Source organism: Peromyscus leucopus, chromosome 14 (assembly GCF_004664715.2).
Source record: "Peromyscus leucopus breed LL Stock chromosome 14, UCI_PerLeu_2.1, whole genome shotgun sequence".
In the NCBI taxonomy this organism is placed as follows: Eukaryota; Metazoa; Chordata; class Mammalia; order Rodentia; family Cricetidae; genus Peromyscus; species Peromyscus leucopus.
In genome coordinates, this window is record NC_051075.1 from 75,108,037 (window position 1) to 75,119,060 (window position 11,024).

Here is an 11,024-nt window from a genome sequence, read left to right on the forward strand (position 1 = left end):
TCACAAGCACGGGTTAGGGGGTTCCGTACCCACACTCCGCATGAGAAAGGGATCCAAACGAGATCAGAAGCCACAGACTCCTCCTTTAAAGGCTCAGTTATAGGAGCAGGATATTACAAATGAAGAAACTGAGACCTGGACGGTCAGTAAGCTACCAAGATCTCTGATCAGATAGGACAGAGCTCACTCAGGCTCTCTTGACCCTGGAGCTGGAGCCCTAGGCAGCAGGCCGCACAGCTAGGCCTTAGGCTTGGCACTGGGTGTTCCATCTCAGAAAGGGTACATTCAGGCTGTCATACAGAGACACCCTCCCTCCTCCCAAAGGTCCGTCATGTTTCCCTTTTGCAGATGAGTGGTTCAGGAACTTGCCTGAGTTTCGAGGAACCGTATAAATGATTGCAGCCATAGGCGTGGTGGTGTATGCAGAAAACAGGTGTGTGAGCCTGGGCAGAGGCACACGCCTTTAATCCCAGCTCTTGGGAGGCAGAGGCAAGTGAATCTCTTGAGTTTGAGGCCAGCCTGGTCTACAGAGTGAGTTCCGGGACAGCCAGAGCTAGAGAAACTCTGTCTTAGGAAAAGGGAGGGAGAGAGAGGGAGGGAGGGAAGGAAGGAAGGAAAACAGGTGTGTGTAGGAGCTGGTTTCCTCATAAAATATTCTGGTCATGGACCAATATTCCACAAAGTTTGTGTCCCAGGAGCTCAGAGACCTAACATGGGACATAGTTGTGGCAGGATGACCACTGTGATGGGAAAGCCGACTGATGTAGAAAAGTGACAATGTAAGAGGAAGGTATGTGGAGGGACCCGTGTCCCTGCCGAGGAGGGAGCAGAAAGCTCCCTGGGAAGAACTGACTCTTTCCTTTCGAGTGCCCTCCCCCACGGAGCTCACACATGAGCTGGGCCAGCGAACACAGAAGACCTGAGACTCACTCCAGACCCCAGCCACCAGGAGGGAGGGAACCAAAGCAATGTCCAACACCTCTTCAAGCCTCAGTTTGTCAAAGAAGCCTCCTGGAAGCACATGGTAGCCCTCAACAACTACCAAGTTCTCCGTGGGTCACCTGCCCGTGAATGCCTGGTGCCCTGAGGACCTAGCACCCAAGTCCGTGGACAATCTCACAAACCCCTCCACCAGAGGGAAGAAAAGGGAAGGCTTGCATAACCCGCCCATTATCTCCTCTGACCTTTGCTCCAGGCTAGCAGGCTTAGGAAAGGCAGCCTTATTAGTAGAGGCCTGAGGCCTCCTGAAAAAAAAAAAAAAAAAAAAAAAAGACCTATTCACTACCAGCTTGCTCTGTCTTTTTTTAAAGGCCCAGACCACCCCCTACTCCACCCTCCCAAAACCAACAAAAACACAAACGGGAGATCAAACCCTGCTCATTTTGAGTGGCTCAAAATTTTAACCCAAACCCAGAAAGATAAATGGCACTCACTCACTCGCAGGCTTGCTGGAGGTTCTGAGTTAGCCACAAGGGAGCAGGGCATGGGGTGGGGGCAGGGAGAGGAGAGAGGGGCACGTCAAGGGCAAGGGATGGGCGGTGGGGCTAGAAAGATGGGAGGGGCAGGAGGAAAAAGAAAAACAGACTGAAAAGGCTCTCTTTTCTGCTGTGTGTGTGTGTGTGTGTGTGTGTGTGTGTGTGTGTGTTGCTGTCAATGGAGTCCCATACCCTGTTGAGTGAATACTCTACCCCTGAGCTACCCCCCAGAGGGAAAATGTTTTTGTCTGAAAATCACCTCACATGGGGAAAAAAAGGAGGGCTGAATTTCTGACATCTAAATTGTCTCAGCCTACAGGGCTGCATTAGAAAGCCAGCAAGGGCACCCTAAACCTGACTTTAGCCAGAAAGGACCCAGTGCCTCTCAAAAGCATCCCAGCACAGGCCCAGTGCCTGTCCAAGAGACCTATTTGCATAATGCATTCAGAGGCTGGCCAAGCCCACCTCAGCCAGGACTGCCTCCAATACCAGGCCACCTCCACCACTGCTACGTGAGGCCTTCCAGGCCACCCTACAGGCTGCGGGCACAGTAGCACTGGTCCTCAGAGAGGACCTGCAAGGCCCCATTTCCCTGGCTCAGCAGCAGCAGGTGCAGCCACACGCCACACGCCACACATGGAGCTCAGACGCCAAGAAGCCCACAAGCAGCCTCAAAGGCAAGCAGAGTTCCAAAGAGAAGCCAAACTGTGCTGGCAAGCCTCCCACAGGCGACTCCTCCAACCACTGCTGGGACCACTGTGGGCAGGTGCCAACCTCACTGACCTTGCTGGAGTAAAGGGCTCTGGGGGTGGCCTTCCACCTTCCAGAAGGACAAAGAGGCAAAACCAACCAAGTTGCCGGAGACACATGAGGGAGTCAAGATGTCCAGACCCTGTGCATAATTGGGTTATCAATGAGCCACTCTGTGGTCACTGATAAGAAAGTAACGCTTCCCAGAATGGGAGAGTCGAAGAGGCGCAGCCAGGCCAGGAATCAAGAACAGGAGGCATCTCGGTTACTAACTAACAGGAAAGCAAAAATGACAGCCACAAGGGCCTCAAGTCATTCTTGGCAGAAACACTGATGGCCCTGGTAGAGATCCCAGCAAGACAAGGCCGGGGTCCTCTCTGTGCCTCCCCTGGCATAGCTGTAAAACAGGGCTAATGCAAGCTGCCCAGGACTCCTGGGACTGCATATCAAGACCAGGCACTAAGCCCCGTGTGACTCTGCTTTGGCCACCACCTGAACTCTCTTTATCTCAGCTCAGCCCTGCTCTTCAAAGCCAACGTGAGGCTGCAGGTCCCAGTGCAGAGAAGCCCGGTTTTCCTCATTTCCTGGAATTCTGTACACATTAGAAGGGAGGATATCTCACGGCCACCCACTGACTTCAAGAGACAAAACTTAAAAAGAACAATCCGGTGTGTAACTGAAATTTGTAACAACAATGCTGAGTTTTCATTTCTGTGCCAAAGCAAAGCGTGGCTACTACAAAAATCTGCAGTAGTTTTGTTGCAAGGAGACTTGGGGGTGGGGGTGGGGGAATGGGTCTGTAGGAAACAGGACACTTCAACCCCTACCCATCCCCAGTGGGGTGGAAAACCTCCAGCCTGGCCAGGTCCTTCACTTGCTGCATTATTCACTACTGCAACTGGAACTCTGGGCCAGATCCACATCTCCTTGCACAAAACATGACCGTCTGCAAAGAGGTGGAGACACTCAAGCAAGGCAGTATCCTGCGGAGAATCACTCTGGCCAAGTGCTACTGACCGCATAGCCGGAAACCAGCAACACTGGATTTTTCCCTAACTTGCAAAGACTCCCTTTATGATGCACTTGGGGAAATCGAGACCCAGAACACTGACCCTCCCAGAGCCCCCAGAAATGGGAAGCCAAAGAGATGCAAGCATTGTAAAGAGGGGTGCGCATCCCCACAAATTATGCCGGAACTCTGCCGATGGAGCTTGACTGAGTAGCTGTAGGGGGAGGACCTGTGGATGCAGTGTTACAAAAAGAAACCTGGGTTGCAATGGTAGATTGCTAATCAGCAACAAAGTATCCCTCTCGCCTCAATCCTTTCCTGAACTCACAAACTCTGGACAGGAAATAAGGAGGAAGCCTCCCCCAGTCCTGCACCAGGACTGCAGCTCCTACCTGTCCCCACCCCAATATGCTGGCAGAGGGCTTGGCCAGGAAACGAAAGAAAAAGCTTGGTCCTCAGCTCTAGCTGTCAATTTGGGGAAGAGTTCGAAGCCTTGATAGTGTCTGGATAGAGAAAGTAGAACAGAAAGGGCCGGTTATTCTCTGCCACCAGGCAAAGAGTTCAGGCAGAGGCAGGTGCCACCAACACTGGGAACCCGGCTTGTGACCGCTGTGGGGAAGCAGGGAAGTACAGCGGTCAGGAGAGGAGGGAAGCTTCGGGGCAGAGAGCCACTGAAGGGACTATGGCAGGGACACCCTCGCGCACAGGCAGAGCTGACCTCCCACCCACACTCTAGCCACAGATGACCCCAGCACTTCCTGTAAGACGATCAAGCTTCCAAATCTCTTCAGGGCATTATCTCTCTCCACCTCACACCCACCCTGGTGAGGCAGGGATCAGCCTCTCCGACTCCTAAGCAAGGAAGAAAGGAAACTGAGGCTCACTGAGAAGTCAGGATCCATTCCAACCATATCCTCTGGGGAATACTGTAGAGACCAAGTCGAGAACGGTGTCCCAACCAGTAGCGCAGAATTTAGGGGAAGCCCGGAAGCCTCTCATCTCAGCTCAGGGCTCTCTGGTCCAGCTGCCTCAAGGTCTCAACACCAGTGCCAGTGGACCAGCCCAGCCCAGGAGGAGACAGGGCTGCAAGGAAGCAGGGGAGGAAACTGGACTGGAAGGAAGCACAAAACTACAACAGTGCAGTAGTGGGCGCCGACTGCGTGTGGGGAACACCTACGGCTCCAACAAGAAGGGGAAATTCACTCAGGGCCCTTTCGTAGTCTTCCAAGAAAAACTTCCCCTGTCCCCCTCCGCCCACAAGCAGCATCTCTTCAGCCAGCTGAAAGGAAAAAAAAACACAAAAAAAAAAAAAAAAAAAAAAAAAAAAAAAAAAAAAAAAAAAACTTCCCTCTACAAGTGTTTTCAGGGTGGGATGGGAGACACCCCCTAGACAACACCGGAATGCCAGACACTAACACACACAAAAAAAAAAACTGTGGGTGAGAAACTTTTCTACCGTATCAGCTGGACAGGGACACCACCACGCCGGATGCTCCATTTGCTATGCCAGCCGCAGAGGCGTCTGGAGGTGCGACCCCCACACCCCGAACCCGTGAGGTGTTCAGGAACTACCATTTCACAACACCCCTCCTAGGCTTCCGATTCGGGCGCGGTGCTTACCATGCAGGCCGTTAGGGATGCTTCGGTGGTGCGGCGGCGCCGACAGGTCATCCAGGGACCGGCGCGTGACTCCGGCCTTGCCGTCTGGACCCTTGTGCGGCCCGGGGGGCAGCAGCGCGGGTGGGACATGGTGGTGGTGGTCCGGGCTGCCGCCGCTGCCCGCACTGGACGTACTGCTGCCGTCGCCAACATCGCGGGCCCCCGAGCCCGCCGCGCTGCCCGCCAGCGGCCCGCTCAGGCTAGCCTGGCTGTCTATGGAGCTGCGGGAGCCCGCGCCGCCGCCGCTGCCGCCAGCGCCCCCCGCCGCCGCCAGCGCCGCGCGCTCCTCGTCCAGCAACAGCACCAGCTCCTTCAGCTCCAGGTTCTCGCGAAGCAGGGCCTCCTGGCGCGCCTCGAGCTCCCGCAGCTTCTGCTGCGAGCGGGCCACCTCGTGCCACACAGCGCCGGCCGCGTGGCGCCCAAAGCGCTGCCACTCGCGCGCCAGCTTGCGCCCCTTCTGCCGGTCGTCGTCCAGGAAACAGCAGAGCTCGCGCAGCTCCTGATTGTCGTCCTGCAGCCGCTGGTTCACGTCCTTGAGGCCGCGGATCTCCAGCAGATGCTGCTGCAGCCGCCGGTTCACGTCGCGCATCAGGCCGCCGTGCTCCAGCATGAGGCCCACCTTCTCGCCCTCGGCGCGCCGCAGCCGCCGCGCCAGCTCCTCCTTGCTCCAGCGCAGCAGTTCTTCGTCCGGCACCTGGCTCAGCTCCTCCGACGCCGCCGCTGCAGCCGCCGCCGCCACCGCCGGGGGCTTCGCCATGGCGGGGCCGTCACCGCGGCATCGCCCTCGCCCGCGCCGGGCCGGCGCTCCCCGCGCCGGGCTTCTCTGGGCCCGGCCACGCGCGCGCGGGGGCGACCGGGGACGCGTGCGGCCCGCCCCGCACCGCCTCGCGCTCCCTCCCGCGGCCCCCTCTCGGGTCACCTAGGAGCCCGCGCGCGCCTCAGGGCTCGGGAACGGGGACGGTGCTGCGTCGGTGGCCGCGGTGCCCGGGCTCTCCCGGCTCGGGCGCAGCAGGCGGAGGCCCGCCCCCGGCCCCGCTCCCGGAGCCCCAGCCGCCCCGCCCACCCCGGGCGGAGAGGGGGCGGGGCGCCGCAGTCGGGCCCCGCCTCCGAGAGGGAGGCAAGCGAAGGCACGGCCGGCCCCCGAGGTTCCCCTACGCGGTGCGCCGGCCCGCCGGGCGCCCTGCCAGAGGCGCGTTCGAGCCGTGGTCCCGCCTCCCCGCCGTTCTGATTGGGCCTGTCTGGGGGTGTGCGGGAGGGGCGGAGCGCGCGCGGGGGATGCCGCAAAGATGGTTTCGTCCAACCGTGGGGCCAGGCACCCTCCTCCCCCCCGGTTCAAGTTTCTGCGCCCGGAGGACGCGGCCTGGGCCAATCCCAGGACTACAAGGCGGTTTTAAAATGCAGGTAGGGCTGGGGGGTGGCGGGGACCGGTGGGAAAGGTAGGGTAGGGCTTCCCTTAAAGGCGACGCGCGGAAATGCGCGTCCCCCTATCGGGCCCGCGTCGCTGACCCTTCCTTTCTCATTCTTAATAAACAAATGCCCACCGGGTGGGCGCAGCTCCCTTCCTCCCTCCTGGGAGCACCAGAGTTCGGTACAGTCCGTGAGAGGAGGAACAATAGGACCCTGACGTGGGGGGTCGGGCAGAGCTGCTCTTTGTCCCTTTCCGGGCCACCGACCTCCTCCGCCCCAGTTCCTGGGTCCCCTGCCTACACTCGCAGCGGGGCTGCCTTTCCACTCCTAGCTCAGAACTGTAGAGCCTTGCCAGCCTTATCTCAGGGACAGACAGATCTCTCCCCTCTTCCCCTGGCCTGATGGGGCGAGGGGGGCTGGGACCTGCCCATTTCCTGGAGCGGCTCTCGGAGCCCTGCCCCTTCGCACACGCAACCGCTAAATCCCTGGGATTGGAGGAATATCTTTGGTTCGCTAGGTGGAAACCCCTGGGAAACGCGAGGGAAGGTCTTCCACCCCGGCCATAAAGCTGGGGTCCAGAGGCGCACAGCAACGGGAGAACCTTCCCCCGCCCCGCACCATTGCGGGGCATTCAGATCTTCCTACAGCCTGTAAGTCCGGTCCCCTAAGCGCATTTACGGCGCTTCTGCAGTCGGCAGGCTGAGGGAAGGGTGCGTTTTCCCTGGACCTGCAAGGAGATAACCCACCCCAGGCGCACGCACACCGGGGTAAGCTACCCAGGGCCTGGAGCGCGTGCCCGCGCAGTCGCTGACGTCCCCTTTTACAGTTACTCAGCCGTTTGCTGAACCACTGCGTGTGCCCTCTCACACCTTCCTCAGCGCGGGGCAGTTCTACCCGGACATGACCACAGAGGTGGTGCCAGGGCCCTCTGAGGGTACTTGGCATTCTTGGGAGGAGGGAGAGTATAACGTGAGAAGACACCGTGAGGCTGTCTGCAGCGCTATGCAGGGAAATCAGTTGCCTTAGATCTTGTTTTCTGGGAGGGACTAGGACGTAGGAGCTTGGATCCGAGCCTGAGCAACAAGGACAAAGGTAAGCGGGGGAGGCTGTTCGGGTGGAGGGAAGAGCTAGCAGAGTGCCCTTAGGGGTTAGCCTGTCAGTGGCCCGTTCAAAGGAGAGGAGGGACCGGTGAGATGGCTCAGCGTGTGAAAGAGCCTGGTATCCAGCCTGACAACCTGAATTGATTCCCAGGAACCACGTGATGAATGAAAGGAGAGACCCTACTCCCTCAAGTTGTCCTCTGACACCCATACGTGGGCCATAGCATGCATAAACCCTCACACACAAATAAATGTGACAGGCATGTTGGCGGAAGCCCTTGATCCCAGCACTCGGGAGGCGGAGGCAGAGACAGGCGGATCTCTGTGAGTTCCAGGACAGCCAGGGTTGTTACACAGAGAAACCCTGTCTCAAAACTCGAAAAACCAAAAGCAAACAAACAAACGAATAAATAAATAAATAAATGTGATAAGAGAGAGCTGTGGGTGGTGCAAGTCACTAATCCTAGGCAGAGGCAGGGGGAAGCTCTGTGAATTCCAGGCCATCCTAGGCTACAGAGTGAGATTCTGTCTCAAAAAAAAAAAAAAAAGGAAGGTTAACTATGAGGTCTGAGGTCAAAGGGCAAGCCCAGGTGTGACCTGAAGCAGGAAAGCTGTCTTGGATCACTTCTGGCTCTGTGTCAAGGGTTGGGAACCACACTGGTTGGGCTAGATTCGGTCCTCTTTGCCCAGCCTCCCTCCCTCCTTGTAGATGAGCTGGAGAAAGGGGTGGGGAGGAGATGAGCCCCAGGGGTGCTGAGGCCAGCCGCATACTCTGTATGGGTGAGTCAGCTGAGTAGAGTCTGGTGTTCCTGCAGGTCCAGCCCAGCACAGTTTGGGTTTAAAAAAGGACTTTAAACAGCTTTGTGCCTCTGGAAGCTGGAGATCTGTTTTCACCCCAGGAAGCAAGAGTTAGCAAGCCCCTGGAGGCCCCCCACAGAGCAAGACTATGTTGGGGAGTTGCTTCAGAGAGAGGCTGGGTGGGTGAGGATGAGTGAGCAGAGCACACACCAAGAGGGACACTTCTGCTCACCACGGAAATTGCTGAGACAATTCAATTTGCCCTGGGCTTAGTGGAAGCCATTATATCTCCTTGTGGTGTCCCTGTGGCCTGCAGTCTCTGTCTTCTGATTCTCCAGGGTGACAGCTTCGGTGGAAGAAAATGAAACCTTTATCCAAGCAGTGGTTCAAACCATCTCTACACACGACTGGCCGGGCAGCTTTTCTCCAGGACCATAACAACCTCCTGGGAGAGCTCGGGGGAGGGGCTAGCATTGGTGCTGCTGGGTGGTTTAGGAGTGGTTCCCTGCTTCCCCCCACCCCGTCCCCCCCTCCCCACCCCTTGCTTCACATGCTTGCTGAGAAGAGGATCCCAGGACCGAACTAGCATCCCAGAGCAAGAGCTCTCCAGGACAAATGTGCTGTGTCCCCCAGGAACACTCAGAGTCCAGTATAGCCACATAGCAAGTCTGAGGCCACTGGGGGGGGGGGGGGGATGAGATCCTGTCTGAAAAAAAGCAGTCCCACACACACACTGCTAGTTCAAGGGGCTCGTATTCCTCTCCTTGCCTGCAAGCCTAAGCTCAGACATGCTTTGGCAGCCCTAGGTGTTTGCTAAGCGAATGATTGACCCTTCCATACACGACCCATTGAGTTTGAGGCCCTTGTTTTAAAGGGAGGAAAACCGAGTCCCAGAAAGGAAGTACAAGGTCATTTTCATTCCTTGGTTTACTAACCACATATATACGCTCCAGTACGTAAGTACCACCAATGAGTGAAGCGAAAACACCACTCTTACAGTCTCTTGGGGCCTGAGAAAAGTTTTCCTGGGCCAGCTGAATCCTGAAAGCTGAGGGGGGTGATTGGCAGAGATGGGGCAGGGTGCCTCCAAGTGGATGGAGCAGCAGAAGCAGAGGCTGGGGCGAACCATGGAAGAGCCGTTTCAAGGAGGCATGTGCCTGGGCATGGAGAGGTGGGAGGAGGGAGGCACAGGCAGTGGAGCTGAGTGGAGACCATCCATGTTAGCACCATCCTTTGCCCGGGACTCCGAGAGGTGACAGCAGCAGCAATAATAACAACCAGCATGAATGACAAGTTCCCCATAGCTGAGTAGATAGATTAGCCTCCCTCCGCTAGCCTTCCACACTGTAGGTACTCTAGCACTAACTAACCAAGGCCAGGAGTAACTTGGACAGTTACCAATGGGAAAGAGGTGTAGGAGGGAGTGGCCGGAATCTCCGGTAGGAGGGGGGTTATCTAGTTACCCACCCCCCCTCTGAGGGAATGTCAACTGGCCCAGCCTTGAGGCTCACAGCTGCCGTGAAGAACTTAGCAGTGGCTGTTAGACTCAGGGTAGTGTCCCGCAGCAGGGTTTGCTTGGGTGTTAAGTTCCAGGCTCCAAGTGCAGCCTTTTGAGTCCTGCTATGTATGTGTCTATGACAGCTGGCAGCTGTTCCTAGCTCCCAGCCCTGCAGCTTCCAGATGCTCTGCATGCCAGGCCTCAGGTGCTACCTCAAGCCCCAAATCTACAACTAGCAGTCCGACAGACACACACACATACACACAAGAGAGATCTGAGACCCAGATGTCTGAATATTTCATGCCGGGAGGATGGAATGAAAGTGGCAAAGACCTTAATTGTTAATGTGGCTTCTGCTGGCTCCAGGCCCAGCCCTCCCAGCCCCTCCTATTTGAAATAGCAACAGTGGATCGTGATAACTTCTCCAGCACCTCAGGTCTTATGCTGCCTGTGTGAGGCTGGGCTGGAAAGAAGTTGACCCCTGACCCCCAGCTGGCCAGAGAAGTCCATAACGTCCAGTGTTTGCTTACCATTTGTTCCCCAGTTCTCGACATAGAACCATCGAACCAGGTGGAAAAAAAAAATTAAGGAAAGCAGAATGGCCTGGCCTTAGAGTCTGTATATCTGGCCTCACACCACAGAATGGCCCTAGGCAGTCACAGACACAACTTGTCCTCTGTGCTTCTAGATCTGTACCTAAGCTTTGGACCATAAGAAGGGAAACTCCAACCCTAGCCCATACTGTGAGAAGAGAAGGAGCATCTTGGGCATATTGCAGAATTTCAGAGCGTCGGGGGTGAGAAGATCCTGGAAATGGGGCAGGGGGGTGGGAGATGAGAGACACAAAGATCAAGAGTCAGAATGACAAGACTCCCCAGCCAGCTCCATGAACTACAAGACACCAGGGTAATGGGATCCTCAGCTGCAGGAACCTGTTGGGTACCCATGTGATCAAAGGTGTGAGAGAGAGGAAGATATTTGCACACACATTTAATGCCTTTAAAATGACTTTGATCAAGAGCACACCTGTGTGGAGGTCAGAGGCAGGACTAGGATCCTCCCACAATGTGGGTCCAAGGGATCGAGGTCCAGGGTATTGAATTTCAGTGGTCAGGCTTGGTGGCAAGTAACGTTACCCTCTGAGCTCTCGCACTAGCCTTGTTCTCACACACGCCAAGCTGGAGACAAGGTTCAGTTAAGGAGAGCACTTGTCTGGCATACACAAAGCCCCTGGCTTCAGTCCCCAGCACCACATAAATTGACATGGTATTGCACACTTACAATCCCAGTACTCTGGAGGTGGAGACTGAAGAATCTGAAGTGCAAGG

At 56.4% G+C, this 11,024-nt stretch overlaps 1 protein-coding gene across 3 annotated transcripts in view; it reads right to left on the minus strand.

Moving 5' to 3' along the window:
• Ccdc85c (coiled-coil domain containing 85C) overlaps window positions 1–5,916 on the minus strand; it is a 73,135-nt gene extending 67,219 nt beyond the window's left edge. Inside the window, exon 1 of one of the 3 annotated variants that reach the window (XR_003735892.2) lies at window positions 4,855–5,913. Coding sequence is in view for 2 of the 3 variants with exons in the window: in XM_028882100.2 (XP_028737933.1) it covers window positions 4,855–5,650 (796 nt within the window). In the remaining variant the exon portion in view is untranslated. Of the gene's footprint in view, window positions 1–4,854 lie in introns of all 3 variants that reach the window. The other 2 variants (XM_028882100.2, XM_028882099.2) reach the window with 2 other exon arrangements.
• Between the last annotated feature and the right edge of the window lie 5,108 nt (window positions 5,917–11,024).